Consider the following 17,221-nt stretch of genomic DNA (forward strand, 5'->3'; position numbering starts at 1 on the left):
ATAGAAAATAATTTGCATTCCCATTAGGTCCTGGAATGAGATGGTTGTTCAATGATGAGGGGCTGAGTAAATTGGGTCAATATTTTCTGAAGTTTAGAAGAGTGAGAGGTGACCTCATTGAAACACATAAGATCCTGAGGGTGCTTGACAGGGTAGATGCTGAAAAAATGTTTCCCCTCATGGGGGCACAGTTTAAATATGAGGGGTCTCCCATTGAAGACCGAGACGAAGAGGAATTTCTCTTCTCAAAGGATTGTGAATCTTTGGAACTCTCTACCTCAAAGGGTTATGGAAGCTCCATCATTGATTAGATTTAAGGCTGGGATAGGCAGATTTTTTAGTGTTTCAAGGGATATGGGGAGTGAGCGGTAAAGTGGAATTGAAGCCCAAGATCATCCATGATCTTACTGAATGGTGGTGAAGGCTTGATGGGCTGAATGGTATACTGCTACTCTTGTTTTTATGTCTTGCACCTCTTAATTTTCCACCCTGCTTTCTGTTTAAATGTTCAAATATATGATTCTCTGGGTCTCATCTGTAGCTACTGCACAAACATCAGTTTTTACCTGGTACTGAAGGCAAAGCGGATCCCAGTTCACAATCACCCAGTAATTGAGAGACTGCTCACCTACAGAAATGTGAGTATTGTGTGATTTAACTGCACCAGGTCTTTAGTTTTCTTTGCATCTCTCCCTGTCAAGGGATAAGACCACAGAGACAGCCTGGGCTCATGTTTCTGTCTGTTTGTCAATAAAAATCTAGTTACTTTGCAGTGGATAAGATTAGCGTAAGGATGTTCTTCTCTGATTTGTTTTATTCTTTCTGCCAACCAGAATCAAACTCTATGAAGTATGTTATTCACTGAACAGTAACGCCCCTGGTTACTGAAGAATTCATAACTATACCCAGTTGTTTGGCATAGATTGTTCCCAGCTAACAAATGCCTGGGTTTAAAAACAAATTGTACAGATTTCTCCTGTATTCTTCCAAGTGGCTTATGTGTTTTCTTCTTGCAGCTGATCAATGACTTGGTTGGAGTGGACGAGAAGCTGTCACCTGAAATCCAACAGCTTTTGAACCAGGTTAGTCAAGAGCATGGATCAAATCCGGAAAAAGATCAACCTGTCTCCGAGGTGAAGAAAGCCCCAATTCAATTGAGCAAACAAGCTAAAGCTGGACAAAGAGCAGAAAAAGAGGTAAGAAGGAGAGAAGGTTTTCCTCTGAGGCCATCAGGGCCAGAATCCAAATTTCAAGGGGTGAGCTGATGTTGCTCGTTGTGCAGAGTATACAAGTGGGAACGCATGGCAGTGACACTGAGCTGTGTTCAGTATTGTGATCACCAATTTCATACAAGTTTGATATTGAAGCTGAAATGAAGTTTTATGGTGAGCTCTTACAGGCTGAATCTGTCCATTTCACTTATTATAATATTTGGGTTGGATTTAATAATTAATAACTCGAATTCAAATATTTTCCCAGCATGTTAATTATCCTTCAACATCATTTTTTTCACTCCCTCCCTTGCCCCAGGGAGTAAATTACATTAAAGTGTACAATGTACAGATTCCATCAATGTTGGTATCAGACAGTGAGACACAAAGCAGCTGTTAAAAACTGCACAGTGTCAAAGTGAGTCTAGTTAGGAGAATAATATGAAAGTGGAAGAGATTCCCCTTGGCCTGGATTTTTCCAATGCCTTGGGGCGTGAAACATTAATAGGGGGATCTCTTTCTCTAATTATTACCATGAATGAATTTATTTGATTCACTAGAGTACAATTTTCTGCTTTTCCACACATTCTTGAGTTTACAGGATTGATGTTTTGATGCAGGTCACTGATCCGGAAGTCTCTGGGGATTCCGAGTCTGATGTTGATGAAGAAGCAGCATTTCAATATTATAAGAAAATGGAGGAGAGGCTGATGCAGAAGAGAAAGCGAACTCAACTGGACAGGTACTGATTATTTATACATGGTATATACATGTATATTAATGTGTTTAAAAACATGTCCTAGATTGTGTTTCCTCTAATCAGGAGAATGGCTATTAGAGCATGTAAATTGATCATTTATTTAGTGGGGAGAGGAGTCATGCATTAATTTGTATGTTTTTTTAAATTAGCTGCCTCAGGGAAGGGAAGACAATACTAAAATTCAGGATCAAAGGAATCTGAATGAGAAGAGGGAAAGGTCAAAAAAGTGGGAGATGAAATTCAATATTGTTCAGAAAAGGCTCTTCAGGCAAAACAGGGCTGCCAACCCCTGTTCTAGATCCTTCAATGCAAGAAACAGGAGAAAGTATTTTACACGCTCCGGTGTGAGATTCTGCATTGCACAATTAAGAGGTTGTGATTGACGCAGACCATGTCAACATTTAAGAATAAGTGACAGGTGGTTGAAGGAAAGATTACTTTTTTAAATACATTTAGAGTACCCAATTATTTTTTTTAAATTAAGGGACGCAAACTCCACATAGACAGTGACCCAGGGCTGGGATCGCACCCAGGTCCTCAGTGCCGTGAGGCAGCAGTGCTAACCACTGTGCCACCAACTGAAGGAAAGATAGAATCATAGAATTTACAGTGCAGAAGGAGGCCATTCAGCCCATCAGGTCTGCACTGGCCCTTGGAAAGACCATCCAACTTATAAAAGCCCATGCCTCCATCCTATCCCCATAAAAAGATGACTAAAGAGAGATGCCACAGTGGTGTACACATGACTACTGCGGTAGTAAAATTAAAAATCAACATGAAATGATTGGGCTGAATAGCCTACTTCCATTTTGTCACTTGTCTCTGGTTTGATTCTCTATTAAGGATACATTGGGGATACAACAACTGGATTTGGTGTTACTGGAGCAGAAAAGAGACAAAGAAAATCAGTCACACTGCATCAGAAAAGGGCTTGAGTAACAACAATGGGGAAAGCTCAAAATTGGCCTTCAAATAGGCATAACTCGGATTAGTTCCCCTTTAAATGGAAGTTTCTGACTCATCAGTGTTTCTGCTCCTTGCCATTTTGCAGTGACGCCCAGCTGGAATATGTTTGGATGTGGGTTTAGGAACCGGGTTGGGCTAATCTTTTGCGATTTATTGCCTGGAATCAAACATGAGAACAACGGCTGTTTGGAAAAGCTACAATAAACTCCAGAAGCAGCACCTATTGGGGAGTGGGGTGATGAACTGGTAATTAATTTCAGAAATAATGCCGTCACGCTGGTTTCTTCTAATACCTAGTACTGATTTGACCCCAGGCAGCTGAAATTACCCCCATCTCTCATTTCCTCACTCTCCACATCACTTCTTACTGCACCCACCCACTACCACCTGTAATATTTGTTCCTGTAAATTAAATATTGATGTATTCAAATACAGTAACGTTGGATTTTGTATTTCAGCAATGAGGACAGCAGTGTGGTAATGGAAGTGCTTGGTCCAGATGGAAAAAGAAAGATCACTTACCAGGTTTCTATCTCAATTCTAACATCATATAATTTACTGTTTATCTGCTTTAGAGCTGTGTTTTTAACCTTTATTTCTGGACTGACCTGAAGCTGTAATACTTTGTAGAACTCAAATCTCAAGACTCGGTTATTTTCCTCATTGTTTTGAGGTCATATTAATGAGAATTTATTATTCAATTCAAAAATAACATTTACAATCCTAAATCTCTATCAATGAAAAGGGTAGTTGGACAATCAATCCACAGGTTAATTTTGCTGCTACATTTTAGCATACTACATTTAATAAGCAAATGTTATTTCAGGGGTAATTTGTTTCCTCTTTGCTCCTTCTGGGAGGGAACCCCGTTGTTTTACAAATGCCCAGTTGAATGAGAGCTTCCCAAGCGGAGAATCCAAGATCATAATGAACAGATTAATTATGAGCGGCAATTTATTTGGACTTTGGTACAGAAAACTGTGGTACTGGATGTTATAAGTGAACTGATCACATTCACATTTTGGGTCTTTTGTGAGCTGCTGTGTGGAAGATAAACTCTGAAACACATCTTAATCATTAGTTGAGCAGCATACCCGCTGAACTTTTCCATTCACAATATTTGATTATAAAGATCTCGTTGTAACCCTGTCTGTAAAAATTGTCTGTGGGTGCTTCTTCTAACTCCCTATAAATCTCTACAGATTGCCAAGAACAAAGGTCTCACACCCAAGAGGAAGAAGATTGATCGTAATCCTCGAGTCAAGCACCGAGAGAAATTCAGACGTGCTAAGATACGAAGGAAGGGCCAGGTAAATGAAGGAGACCTCTGGTAGTTCAGAATTGTTGAGAATTATTTTTATTTAAATAGTAAGAGTCATTGGCATCTTTTAAACAATTTAAGTATAACTGTGGAAATGTCTGGGCTGCTGCTTACCAATAGGAGAAGATGTCCGACATTACAAAGCAAGTCGTTAAGTAGCTAAAACAAGAACAACCCATTATTTTCAAAAGAAGTAACTACTTAGATTTAAGTAAGAAACACAAGCAATCAGAAGGTAAAGTAACTCAAAGTCAGGTAAAATATAGTATCAGTAAACTAAAGTAAAATTAAGTTAACAAAAGGGAAGTAAATTGAAGCCATGGCAGGACAGGTTGGTCAAAAGGAATGCACATCCTGTAACATATGGGAAGTCGTAGATGTTACCAGTATCCTAGATGACCACATACAGGAAGTGTCACCATTTGCAGAAACGTGAACCCTGGTTTTCAGAGCTCGAGTCACGGCTGGAGTCACTGCCGCACATCCGTGAGGCTGAGAGCTACATAGATAGCTCATTCCGAGAGGTGGTCACATTGTAGGTTAGGAGCCTGGAGGCAGAAAAGGAATGGGCGACTGCCAGGCAGTCCCAGCAGATAGTGCTGGGGTCCCATTCACCAATTGATTTTCTGTTTTAGATACTGTTTAGTTCCTTGGGGGAGTACAATCAGAACCAAGTTTGTGGCATCACAGAGGTGGCTCTGCTGTACAGGAGGGGAGGAAAAAGAAAGGAGGAGCAATAGTGATAATAAATTTATTAGTTAGGGGAACAGACAGGCATTTTTGTGGCTGTAAATGTGACTACAGAATGTTATGTTGCCTCCCTGATGCCAGGGTCAAGGATGCCGCAAAGCGGCTGAGAACGCACTTCTAGGCAGGATGATCAGCGAACAGTCATGGTCCACTTTAGTACCAATGACTCTGGTAGGAAAGGGAATGCTGTCTTGAAAGCAAATTTCAGGGAGCTAGGAACGAGACTGAATAGCAGGACCTCCAAAGCAGTAATCTCAGGGTTACTCCTAGTCCCATGTATTTAGGAGCATAGAAATAGGAGAATTGAGCACAGATCGACTCATGGCAGCACAACCATATCACTAATGGAAATGTGGCTTAAAGTGGGTCAGAAATGGCAGCTCAGCATTCCTGGATTTAGAGTTTTCAGGCAGGATAGAGAAGGGGATAAGAAAAATGTGAAATGTAGTAATATTGGTTAAAGAATCGATTACGCCTATGAGAAGGGATAATGTACTGATGAAGCATCAAACGAGGCTGAGTTGATCTCGGGAATGAAAAAGGGGCAGCCGCACTGCTAGGAGTATACTAAGGACCTCTAAATAGTGGAGGAGAATGAAAGCAAATATGTAGGCAGATTTCTGAATACAAAAAGGGCAGTGATACTTGGGGACTTCAACTACCCTACTATCAATTGGAATATGAATAGTGCGCAGAGTACAGGGAGAACAAAATTCCTGGGCCTGAATTTTACACTCCACCCCCCTTCACACTGGCTCCATGCACTTCATCCCAGGCACATTGCTGTAGTGCCACTTTCCGGATGGGCTGAATGGAGAGCTGTTGGCCAATCTGATTGACCCACAGCTCTCCAAGGCAGGACTTCCTTCCAAGCCTGTTGCCAATCAACATTGATTTGAGCGTGAAATGGCAGCGGGCCTTTCAGAGTTGGTGGAGATGCATTCCCCTCTCCGAAAATTCAGGCTTTGAGCTGCATTCAAGAAACACGTAAGAAACCTCAATAGATACAGATGAGATAGCAGAGGATTGGAGATCTGCAAACGCTGTACTAGTATTTAAAAAGGGTGCAAGGGATTTGCCAGAAAACTCGGCTGGTCAGTCTGACTTCAGTGGTGAGCAAATTATTGGAATCAATTCTGAGAAATTAGGTAAACGATCACTTAGGCACAGATGCATCAGGGATAGTCGGCATGATTTTGTTCGGGGAAGATAATGTCTGACTAACTAAATTATTGTTTTGAGGAAGTAACGAGGAGCACTAATGAGTTCAGCGCAGTGGATGTTATCCACATGGATTTTAGTAAGGCATTTGACAGGATCCCACATGACAGACTAGTCAGAAAAGTGACGAGGGAAGGTGGTGAGTTGGATCCAAAATTGACTCAATGACAGGAAACTAAGGGCTAGTTTCCTTTTGTTCCTTTTTTGGCCTGCGCAGACCAGATGGATTGAATGGCCACTTTCTGTGCTGTAATGGTTCTATAGAATAAAATCGGAAGTGACACAGTGGTTAGCACTGCAGTCTCACAGCGCCAGAGACCAGGTTCAATCCGACCTTGGGTGACGGTGTGGAGTTTGCATGTTCTCATGTCTGCGTGGGTTTCCTCTGGGTGCTCCAGTTTCATTCCACAGTCCAAAAATGTGCAGGTTAGGTGGATTGGCCCTGACCAATGCGCGGGTTTACGGGGATAGGGCAGGGGAAGTGAGCCTGGGTAGAGTGCTTGTTCAGAGGGTCAGTGCAGACTCGATAGGCCAAATAGCCTCCTTCTGCACTGTAGTGATTCTATGGAAATGATTCCCCTGGCCTTTGTAGAAATTTCCCTGTGAAAAACCTACTGATCCTAGGATGTACTGCGAATGGTAGTGCTCAACGGTGTTGAATTGAAGTAATGTGTTCATGTTCTGTACCGCAGCTGCAATATTAGTTTTTGGAGATGGTACACCTTGGGCAACTAAATTAATAACTGAGATTGACTCCTTAAGCTATGAGAAGAGGCACTAGAAATTGAATTAATGATACTTGAGAAGGTTCAAGATAGATCTTGCTAAATATTAGTTGTAGTCTGAGACTGCACGGACTGTAGCTGTTCAAGAAGGCAGCTGCCACCATCTTAAGGGCAATTAGGGATGGGCAGTAAATGCTGCCCAAATTCCATGGATGAATACATTTTTTAAAAGACATTTATAAAAGAGTACACAATTTTTTTTCCAATTAAGAGGCAATTTAGCATGGCAAATCCACCTCCCCTGTGCATCTTTGGATTGTGGGGATGAAACCCACGCGGACAAAGGGAGAATGTGCAAACTCCACACGGACAGTGACCCAGGGCCGGGATTCGAACCCGGGTCCTCAGCGCTGTAGGCAGCAGTGCTAACCACTTCTACCGTGCCGCCATTTTTTAAAGGACTTGATGGGGGAAGGGTTATGAGACCACTGGCAAAGTGCAAGCTCAGTGGAACAGTGTAATTGACTGTCTGAAGATGACTACGTTAGTTGTACTTTCCCCTGCATTCTTCAGCTCAAAATGTGTTCTTGCAGAATTACTGAAAGTGCAAGCTAATAACAGCACAGTGCAGCAACCTGTACATCTGGGACCTGATTGATCAGGGTATCTCATTGGGAAATAAACACAAATGACTCAGAAGCAGAGTGAATTCCATAAAAGAGTGAATCCTATGGTAAACCAGGTATAGAAATAGACCGGGAAAGAGAGATTGGGTTTTCAGAAGTCAGCAAGGAAAAGAACAGGAACTACTTTAGTTTCACCCTGAACAATTCAGAGATTGACGGAATGAGACTACCCAGTTATTAACTTTCAGTGCCAGCATGGTTGATTAGCAATCAGTAATACTTACATAATTAAAAAGATACATACACTTGTTATGATGAGCCTCAACTTGATGAGACTCCATTTTCCACTGAGAATAATGTACAAATATATTAAGTTCAAAAAAAATCTGAAAGACTAAAGGCAAGATGCCATTTTCACAAAGCTACCAGTGGAACTTAGACTGCAATTTTTGGATTTCTGCTTTAACTGTGCATCTGGTCTTTTTTTGTATAATTTGATGCATAAATAACTGCGAGTGTCATGACAAACTATGGCCCCATGTTCATGTGGGAGACATTTAGGAGCCAACAGAAAAGAGCATCCACTAATAATCCTGTGCTGGATGAAACATTTGAGAATCATCTACAAGTGGATATTAACACTGAATCCATAATTGGAATTGATTCCTAACTGCATCCCAGTGGATCATACCTTGGTAATATAGTTTCCTCAAAATGGACTAATATTTCTTATTTACCCCAAACTTTAATAGCACATATGCCTACAATGTATTCCTTTGTGTTGAGATTTTTTCCATTAAACCCAGTGCCGCAATTTGTTTACACCAGCCAATGAGATATTTTAATTATACAGGTACGCGAGGTCCGTAGAGAGGAACATCGATATGGTGGTGAGCTGTCCGGTATCCGTGCTGGAGTTAAGAAGAGCACCAAGCTTCGGTGATCTTGCTTTTCCTGCCAAATACCTGCAACTTGGAAGCTAGGGGAGCACCCGCTCTACCTTTGTAATGTATTTAGCTTAATAAAAAAATTGTGCATTTTTACTGTGCTTACAATCTATTGGTAAAGCAGTGGACTACTGGAGCATATAATCCCTTTAGCCTCATATATAACACACATTAGGAATTGCAACCTAGAAATTGCAATGATAGTATATGTACATTTTTTTTTTTAAATCTTCAATCTGTTTCAATGGAGGCACCGATCCATTTGTTAAAGTAGTTAACACCTCCATCAAAATAAGGCAAGGTTTAGTATATGTGTGTTAAGGCATTTGCAACAACATGGCCATTTCCAGGCTTTGTATCGTTTTCTGCTTAACTGCTGCTGGGGGTGATATTCCCCTCATTCTATGCAAAGTATGAATGTCATTGGCTGGTAATGGTACCCTTCCACAGAATAAGGGATATTCCTTAAAATAAATTACAATATAGACATTATTGCATTTCCTGGCAGCTGTTTGAGGAGATGAAGGGGAAAGATGTCAGTCAATTGTTGTTTACTAAACTTCACATTGCATAATAACTTCTGACTGCTGATATTGCAGATGGCTGTTCTTGAGTGGCTTCAGTGCTGTGTGGAGTCACTAGTGCAAATTAAGAATGCTCTGTCCTCATTATAAAGAATACAAAATTATTGAAGATTGACCAGATAATGGTAATTTTGAGCCGTTCAGATGATACAAACTATCTGTAGTGGAGCTCATGAGGTTATTCGGTTATTCCCTAATCTTTATCTATAGTTGGAGCTGATGGCTGAGCCCAGATTGTCCTGAACTTGAACCAATACACGTTCCTGTGGGAGTTGAAGAGAAAAACCCTTCCATTTATTTACCCACCCAAGCCATGGGTAGTGTTAACCCATTGGGTTATTTGTTTCAGTGCTTCTTAAATAAAAGGCCATGTAGGACTGGATTTAGCTATCAACATTCACTTTCTAGGCTCACAAAGAATCAGCACAGGAGAGGAGGAAAAGTGGATGAATATATAGAGTTGCTTTAATCCCATTGAATAAACATTTGCTACAACTGGGTATCTTATCCCTGTAAATGTACTGATGTGGAGTGGCAACTACCACAGGACAGAAATCACAAATGGCATAATTAATATACATTACTGAAGTTTATTTCAATTTGGGATCAAGAGATCCCTACAACTTTTTCTGGTTGTTATTAGTGAAAGCTAGATCTCAAGATTTCTGCTACAAAATTTGGTTCTAGTTATCCAGTGAATTCAACTATCTTGGTAAAATAGTTTTATCCTGTTCCAGCAATACAGCTGCAATTGTTGAGTCCTTCAACCAATTCAAAAGATACATAGATTAAATAGTAATCACACATGCCATCACGGAATATGTTGTAGTTATGTACCTTTGACAGTTACAGAAAAGTTCTGCATTTCTCCTTCCATGTATAAAATAGCACATACCTCTAGTGGTACCATTCAATCAGTTCATGATGGTTCATGGAGGAAATGTTAATGTAGTCAGAAGCTAAGTCTTATAGTTAGCCGAAACTACATACGTTAGTGCTGGTTTTGAAAACCTTTATTAAGCATAATGCCAGATTTCCCAGCTGGCTTTATTCACACATGCCCAGTTTTTTTTTAAAGTAACATTTTAACAGCTCATTCCATTATCATACAATTGTTCCTCAGTAATTCATCTTGCATCATGGGAAACATTATGCAGGATTGTTGCTTTTCTCTATAAAAATAGTGTGGCATTCACTCAAGTGTGTCACGATCTTCTCTTCAATTTCATGGTGTTGCTTCACTTCATTTTCTGAAAGTGCCAGGTCAGTTTGAGAATCGGCAGTTACTATGACAACAAACACCCTCCGTGTTTCAAGGACGTTGGCAACCACGACCTGATGTCTGTAAGTTTCTAAAGCTTTACGTGCTCGTGCAACCAGCTGTGAAGGGTCAGTCTCCAACTTGAAAGATGTGACAAATGCCTGAGGAGCCCAGTCCTTCACGAGAGGGGTAAGCATCTTGGGAACCATTTGCATAGTTAGCTTTTAAAAAAAACAAATCAGATTTTGACATTCAATACGCCTAAGAAAACAAAGCTTGCATTATATGCACACATACAATTGCAAGACTTTCTTCAAGACCAGCTACTTTGCTTTAAATATTCTCTATACTTCAAGAGGCAGTCCTCTTAACAAAAATGGGAAATTGCACAAATGTAACCCCTTACCTAGAGGGCACGAGAGGACTTCCACTAATGGTTAAACAAATAGTCCTCGTAACACTCACCTGCAGAGGGCTAACACCTGACTGGATTTTGTGCTCTGGCATCTCAGAGGCAGGAATGAAAAAATCTGACACGGCTGCTGCAAGGTAAAACATGGCTTTTGGTCCTGCAGAACAAAAAGTTACAAATCAACTGCTTCATCATGCAATGTCCTTTTGAAATAAAAAGCTAGTCAACCAATAGATCTTCCTGTCTATTGAGTTATCTGACAAATTTCATATAGGGCACAGCAGTGTATAAATTATTCTCCATTTTACTGAATAGATAGAATCAGTTATGTTACAGACATTTGTTCTCTGCTCACTTTTTTGGTCTACCTAGCTAATCGTCAGGACTCCTGGCCTTGAATGACAAAATATATATATGAGCGAAGTAAAAAGCTTTAATTGTGGCTGGAATGAAGTGACTGCTTGTTCTTGTACTGGAGCATAGTATTCCACAACACTTCTGACTTGAGTCTTGTGGATAGTGATACTTTAATGCTACAGAGGCAACATTTATTTTCAACAAATGAAAAACCTAACAGTTATTATTGTGGAGAACACAATACTCCCATCTGTAAATCTGAATAGAACAAACAGCTTTGAACAAAATATCCTCTAATTTTGACCTTCTGAAGTAGCATTATCTCCTGGTGCATGTCCCAAGACAATTGTGCTGCACTGTTGGAGATGCCATCTTTCAGATGAGATGATAAACTGAGGTCCCATCTTCTCCGGTGGATGCAAAACATACCATGCACTATTTAAAAAGAGGTCTCTTTCGTGTCCTGGCCAATATTTATCCCTCTTATTTTTTAAAAACCGTGTCTTTGTCACATAGCTGCCAATGATGGAGCAATTCAAATAGAAGGTACACAAAAGGCCAGAAATATTTATTTTGAAATAGGGGATGCTTGAGCAGAGCTGGGGGGAGAGCGGAGCTCGGGGGAGGGTGGGCTGGCGCAGATGAACTTCAGTAATTACTATTGGGCGGCGAACATAGAATGATCAGGAAGTGGGTGGTGGGGTCGGTATGGGTGTGTGTGGAGGTGGCTTCATGCAAGGGCACCAGCTTGGGGGCGTTGATAACAGCGCCTCTGCCGTTCCCGCTGGCATGGTACTCCACCAGCCCTGTGGTGGTGATAGCCCAGAGGGTTTGGGGGCAATGGAGGCGGGAGCATCGGTGTGGTCTCCAATCTGCAATAATCACCGGTTTGCTCCGGGAAGGATGGATGGAGGGTTTTGGAGATGGCAGAGAGCAGGGATTGAGAGGAGGATGGGGGATATGTTTATAGAGGGGAGCTTTCCTAGCCTGAGGGAGCTGGAGGAGAAATTTGGATTGGCGAGGGGAAACAAATTCAGGTCTCTGCAGGTGCGGGACTTCCTACGCAGGCAGGTTTCAACCTTCCCGCTCCGACCACCAAGGGGTATAGACGGTAGTTTCTAGAGTGTGGGTGGGAGAAGGGAGGGTCTCGACATTTACAAGGAACCCATGGGGTCAGAGGAGACGCAGACTGAGGAGCTGAAGCGCAAGTGGGAAGAGGAGTTGGGAGGAGAGATAGTGGATGGTCTCTGGGCGGACACGCTGAGTAGAATCAACACGTCCACATGTGCCAGGCTCAGCCTGATACAATTCAAGGTCGTTCACCGGGCTCATATGACAGTGGCCCGGATGTGCAGGTTCTTTGGGGTAGAATAAAGGTGCGCAAGGTGTGCGGAAGGGCCAGCGAACCATGTCCACATGTTTTGGACATGCCCAAAGCTGAAGGGATTCTGGCAAGGGTTTGCGGATGTCATGTCCACGGTGTTAAAAGCAAGGGTGGCAGCGAGTCCAGAGGTGGCGATTTTCAGAGTGTCGGAAGATCTGGGAATCCAGGAGGAGAAAGAGGCAGACGTTCTGGCCTTTGCTTCCCTGGTAGCCCGGAGACAGATATTATTAGCTTGGCGGGACTCAAAGCCCCCGAAGTCGGAGACCTGGCTATTGGACCTGGCTAGCTTTCTCTGCTTGGAGAAAATCAAGTTCGCCTTGAGAGGGTCAATGTTAGGGTTCGCCCGGAGGTGGCAGCCGTTCATCGACTTCTTTGCGGAAAATTAACCGTCAGGGGGAGGGGTGCTGGGGGGTTAGCTTAGTTTAGAGTAGGGGTTTAATAAAAGGTGGGACCTGTAAGGGAAGAAGACGGCCTTTGCACTATGTTTATAAATTCATGTACATTGTTTGTTTTGTTGTAGAACCTTAAATACCTCAATAAAATGTTTATTAAAAAAAAGTATTTATTTTGGTAGGAAGAATGGGACGAGACACTACAAAATAAAGGTTATAATTTTCACACCTGGAGGTGTATGCAGGAGTAGGCTATTCAGCCTGTTGAGCATGCTCTGCCATTCAATAGAATCATGGCTGATCATCCACTTCAATGTATTTTTCCCCCCACGCTATCCCCCTTTTGTGATTGCTATTTAGAAATGTCAATCTCGGCTTTAAATATACTCAATGACAGCTCTCTGGGGGCAGAGAATTCAAAAGAATCTCTCCTCATCTCAGTCCTAAGTGGGTTCCTCTTTCTTTGGAAATGTGTTCCTTGGTTCTAGACTACAAAAACAAGGGGCAACATCTTACCTGCATCTATTTTGTAGGTTTCAATGCGATCACCTCTCATTCTTCAAAACTCTAGAGAATACAGATTCAGCTTCCACAATCTCTCTTCATAGGACAGTCCTGCCATCCCAGGAACAAGTCTGGTACACCTTTGTTGTACTCCCTCTGACAATAATATCCTTCCCAAGGCAAGGGAACCAAAACTGCAGACTACTCTAGCTGTGGTCTAACCAAGGATCCACACAATTAAAGCCTGTACTCAAATTCTCATGATAAAGACTAACACTATTTGCTTGCTGCACCTGAATGTTTGTTTTCAGTGACTTATTGCGCAATTTTTTAAAGGTGGCACGGAAGGTTGAAAAAGAGGTTAGGGAGCATATGGGATTCTGGGCTTTATAGTAGAGTGTAATGACTCAAAACTTTCAAAAGGTTGTCTACAGGCAGACACAGGCAATGTTTAAGTTATTAACCTGTAGCCATAACAAAAGAGAATTTTTGAAGTCAGTCAGTCAGTCAATAAGTTTTTCCCATCAAGAAAGTAGAGAAGAAAAGATAAGATAGGAACCCAGAGATGTCTTGGAGGTTAAACAAACAAAACAATGCCTTAAGGGGGTCGAAGGATGGCTTTAAGTTGAGGTGGAAGCCGTTCATGGCTATGTTTGAGGAGCTGACAGATTAGCAATGAAACCAAAAATTTTAAAAATAAGTGCACCTCTGCCTCCACAATGACATGGTTACCAACAACAGAAACTAAACATAAATGAGTGGTTGCAACACAAGTCAAAAGGTGAGGCACCCTAATGATAGTGGCAAAAGCTCAAAGCAGAACACCGCTGCTTCTTCTCCACCTTTTTTTCTGCCGACTCTCTAGGCAGCTTTATAGTGACCATAAGTCAGATCACCACTAAAGTCACCATGTGACTTCTGGTCACATATTTAGCACAAGACTCATTAAATTGATAAGTAATTAAAAAACATAAAACGCCTGTTTGTCACATGGAGGCATAACAGTATAAACGCTAATAATTTATCGTGAACTTTTATAAAACGTCATTCAACTGGAGTACTGTGACTAAATCTGGGCAAGGATGTGAACAAATTAGAAAAAAGATTTGAGGGATTTCAGTTATTTGGACAGATTGGAGAAACTGGAGGCTGTTCTCCTTGGAGACGGTTGGGAAAAGATTTGCTGGAGATGTTTAAAATCATGAGGGCCCTTGACCAAGAGAGGGAGAAACTGTTCCAATGGTTGAAAGATCAAGAACCCATTCAGGTGAATGGCAAAAAAACACAAAACATTAGGAAAAACATATTTATGCAACAAGTGGTTAGGATCCAGAATATAGTGTGCTGGAAGCAGATTCAATTGTGCTTTCAAAATGGGATTAGAATAATTACCTGGAGAGAATTCTACAGGGCAAAGGCAGGGGGCTAGGACAAGCTGTGTTGTTCTTTGTGGGCTGCTGGCACAGGCATGACAGGCTGAATGGTTGTACTCTAAACATTTCAGTGTACTGAATTTAAAAGCTCATCAAGGTCAAAAATCACACGAAGTGAACAATCTGGTTGAGCCTCAGAGTAGCCAGGATGGGAGCCAGTGAAAAGGCAACAATGTTTCTGTTAAGGGAGAATACAATGGTTTTGGCATTCCTGATTGTAATTGGAAGAAATCTGTTAGTCAGTTAAAATATATAATACATAACTTGCATTTGAAAATTTCACACATCCACTAAACTAAAATCTTAGTAATCTTTTATTCAGTCTCACTATGTGGGTGTTCCTGACAAGGTCAGCATTTAGTGACCATTCTTAATTATCTTTAGCTACCAACTTGAACAGAACTGAGTGGCTTGCTGGTCCATTTCAGAAAGCTGTTAAATAAAATTGCTGTAGGTCTGGAGTCACAGATCAACCAGACATGGTATACTTCCTGCCCTAAAGGACATTGAACCGGATAGGTTTTTATAACATACTAGCAGTTTTACAATCATCATTACTGATATTATTCCAGATGTTATGTAAATCAATTGACTTTAAATTCCCCAACTATCCTGGCAGGATTGAAACTCGTGTCTCCAAACTGTTAGTGTAGGCCTCTGACTTACTACATATGAACAGATTAAATAGGAGCTAGAGTTGGCCATTTGGCTCTTTGAGTCTGTTCTGTCATTCCACAAGATCACAACTGACCTTAACTTCACCTCCCTGTGCTATCCCCATACCTTTTCATTCCTTAGTACCCAAAAACCTACTGATCTCGGTCTTGAAAATATTCAATAGCTGAGCATCCACCTCTCTCTATGGCAGATTTCAGATTTGGATTTGTCACATGTACCGAGATACAGTGAAAAGTATTGTTCAGAGTATAGTAGAGAAGTCCAAAGATTCACCACCCTCAGGATGACTTTGGTTCCTCTCCATTTTAGTCCTGAACAGACGACCATTAAGAATCATAGAATTTACAGTGCAGAAGGAAGCCATTCGGCCCATCGAGTCTGCACCGGCTCTTGGAAAGAGCACCCTACCCAAGCCCACACCCCCACCCAATCCCCATAACCCAGTAACCCCACCCAACACTGAGGGCAATTTTGGACACTAAGGGCAATTTAGCATGGTCAATCCACCCAACCTGCACATCTTTGGACTGTGGGAGGAAACCAGAGCACCCGGAGAAAACCCACGCACACACGGGGAGAACGTGCAAACTCCGCACAGACAGTGACCCAAGCCGGGAATCGAACCTGGGACCCTGGAGCTGTGAAGCAATTGTGCTAATCACTATGCTACCGTGCTGCCCATGTTCAAGACTTCCCAGCCAAGGCAAACAATTTCTCACCATCCACCCTTGTAAAAGCCCCTTAAGAATGTTACGTGGTTAATTGAACTTGGCTGTTTTGAAGCAAATGGAGCCATTCCATAGACTGGTAATGTAGAGGAAGTCCATTTGCTCTGTTTCCTCTGACAGCTTTAGGACTTGTTCGTCGACCTGGAAAAGTGCCGAGACGATACAGGTATACAATGTCATTTTGTGACCAATAGAGTGGGCAAACAACTGTAACTCAAAACTGATCGGATCATCTCTGCTGACCTAACACAACCATACAGGGAGCTTCTAACGGTATGTATTTACAGATTGACCACTGGAAGCCCTAGGTGGATGACCACTACGCTACCGTACCCAAGTAGTTACTTAATGTCCCTACCGATGGGGTTGAGGGCCTGAGCCGCCGCCCTCAGCAGATACAGGTAATCGGATAAGGTGCTGAATTCGACTGGTAGGAGCAGTCCAGCCTCTCTCACGGCCACATAGCGCTGCAGCACCGGCAGGATGTCGGGCAGCACTGCCTGGTCGGCTTCCACCCGCCAGCAGGTGGTTCCGGCATCCAGCACGGCCTTCAGCGCGTCCAGCAGGTTGAGGCCGGAGTAGCGCCGGGAGAAGGGATAGAGGGAGCGCTGGCGGTGCAGGAAAACCACGGCGTAGCCCAGGCCGAGGAAGTACTCGGCCGACACGGCGCCGCGCCAGCCGCTGCTGAAATTGTCCAAGAAGCGGACGGTCCGCGACTCCAGTGGCACCTTGGTGCCGCCCGAGGTAACCAGCACCACCCTGCGACCTTGGGCGGCGTGCCTCACCGCGAACTCGGCCATCGCCTGGGCCGAGCTCTCCGCATTGGGCGGCGGCACGCAGTTCGAGAAAAAGCCGCTCCACTCCGGCTCACTCTGCGTCTCTGGCGCCGCCGCCATTGCAACTGGTCCCCCCTCAATTAGTGTCCGGGTTCCCCGTTCAAACCACCCACAATAGGTGATGG

At 42.6% G+C, this 17,221-nt stretch overlaps 2 protein-coding genes across 4 annotated transcripts in view; one reads left to right on the plus strand and one right to left on the minus strand.

Annotated features, from left to right (window-relative positions):
* The window catches only part of utp3 (UTP3 small subunit processome component), a 35,182-nt gene extending 26,559 nt beyond the window's left edge, over positions 1-8,623 (plus strand). For all 3 annotated transcript variants that reach the window (XM_072478358.1, XM_072478357.1, XM_072478356.1), the window contains exons 11-16: positions 542-638; positions 1,017-1,196; positions 1,832-1,953; positions 3,396-3,462; positions 4,140-4,247; positions 8,434-8,623. In XM_072478358.1, coding sequence (XP_072334459.1) covers positions 542-638; positions 1,017-1,196; positions 1,832-1,953; positions 3,396-3,462; positions 4,140-4,247; positions 8,434-8,523 — 664 coding nt within the window. In that variant the 3' untranslated portion in view covers positions 8,524-8,623. The remainder of the gene's footprint in view (positions 1-541; positions 639-1,016; positions 1,197-1,831; positions 1,954-3,395; positions 3,463-4,139; positions 4,248-8,433) is intronic.
* Positions 8,624-9,681: 1,058 nt separating this feature from the next.
* Positions 9,682-17,183, minus strand: ppcs (phosphopantothenoylcysteine synthetase). The gene is made up of 3 exons (XM_072478362.1): positions 16,619-17,183; positions 10,838-10,941; positions 9,682-10,593 (listed from the first exon to the last, which is right to left on the minus strand). Exons 1-3 carry the CDS (start codon positions 17,154-17,156, stop codon positions 10,261-10,263), a joined length of 975 nt encoding a protein of 324 aa, XP_072334463.1. The 5' UTR covers positions 17,157-17,183; the 3' UTR covers positions 9,682-10,260.
* Between the last annotated feature and the right edge of the window lie 38 nt (positions 17,184-17,221).

The sequence above is a fragment of the Scyliorhinus torazame genome, chromosome 16 (assembly GCF_047496885.1).
Source record: "Scyliorhinus torazame isolate Kashiwa2021f chromosome 16, sScyTor2.1, whole genome shotgun sequence".
In the NCBI taxonomy this organism is placed as follows: Eukaryota; Metazoa; Chordata; class Chondrichthyes; order Carcharhiniformes; family Scyliorhinidae; genus Scyliorhinus; species Scyliorhinus torazame.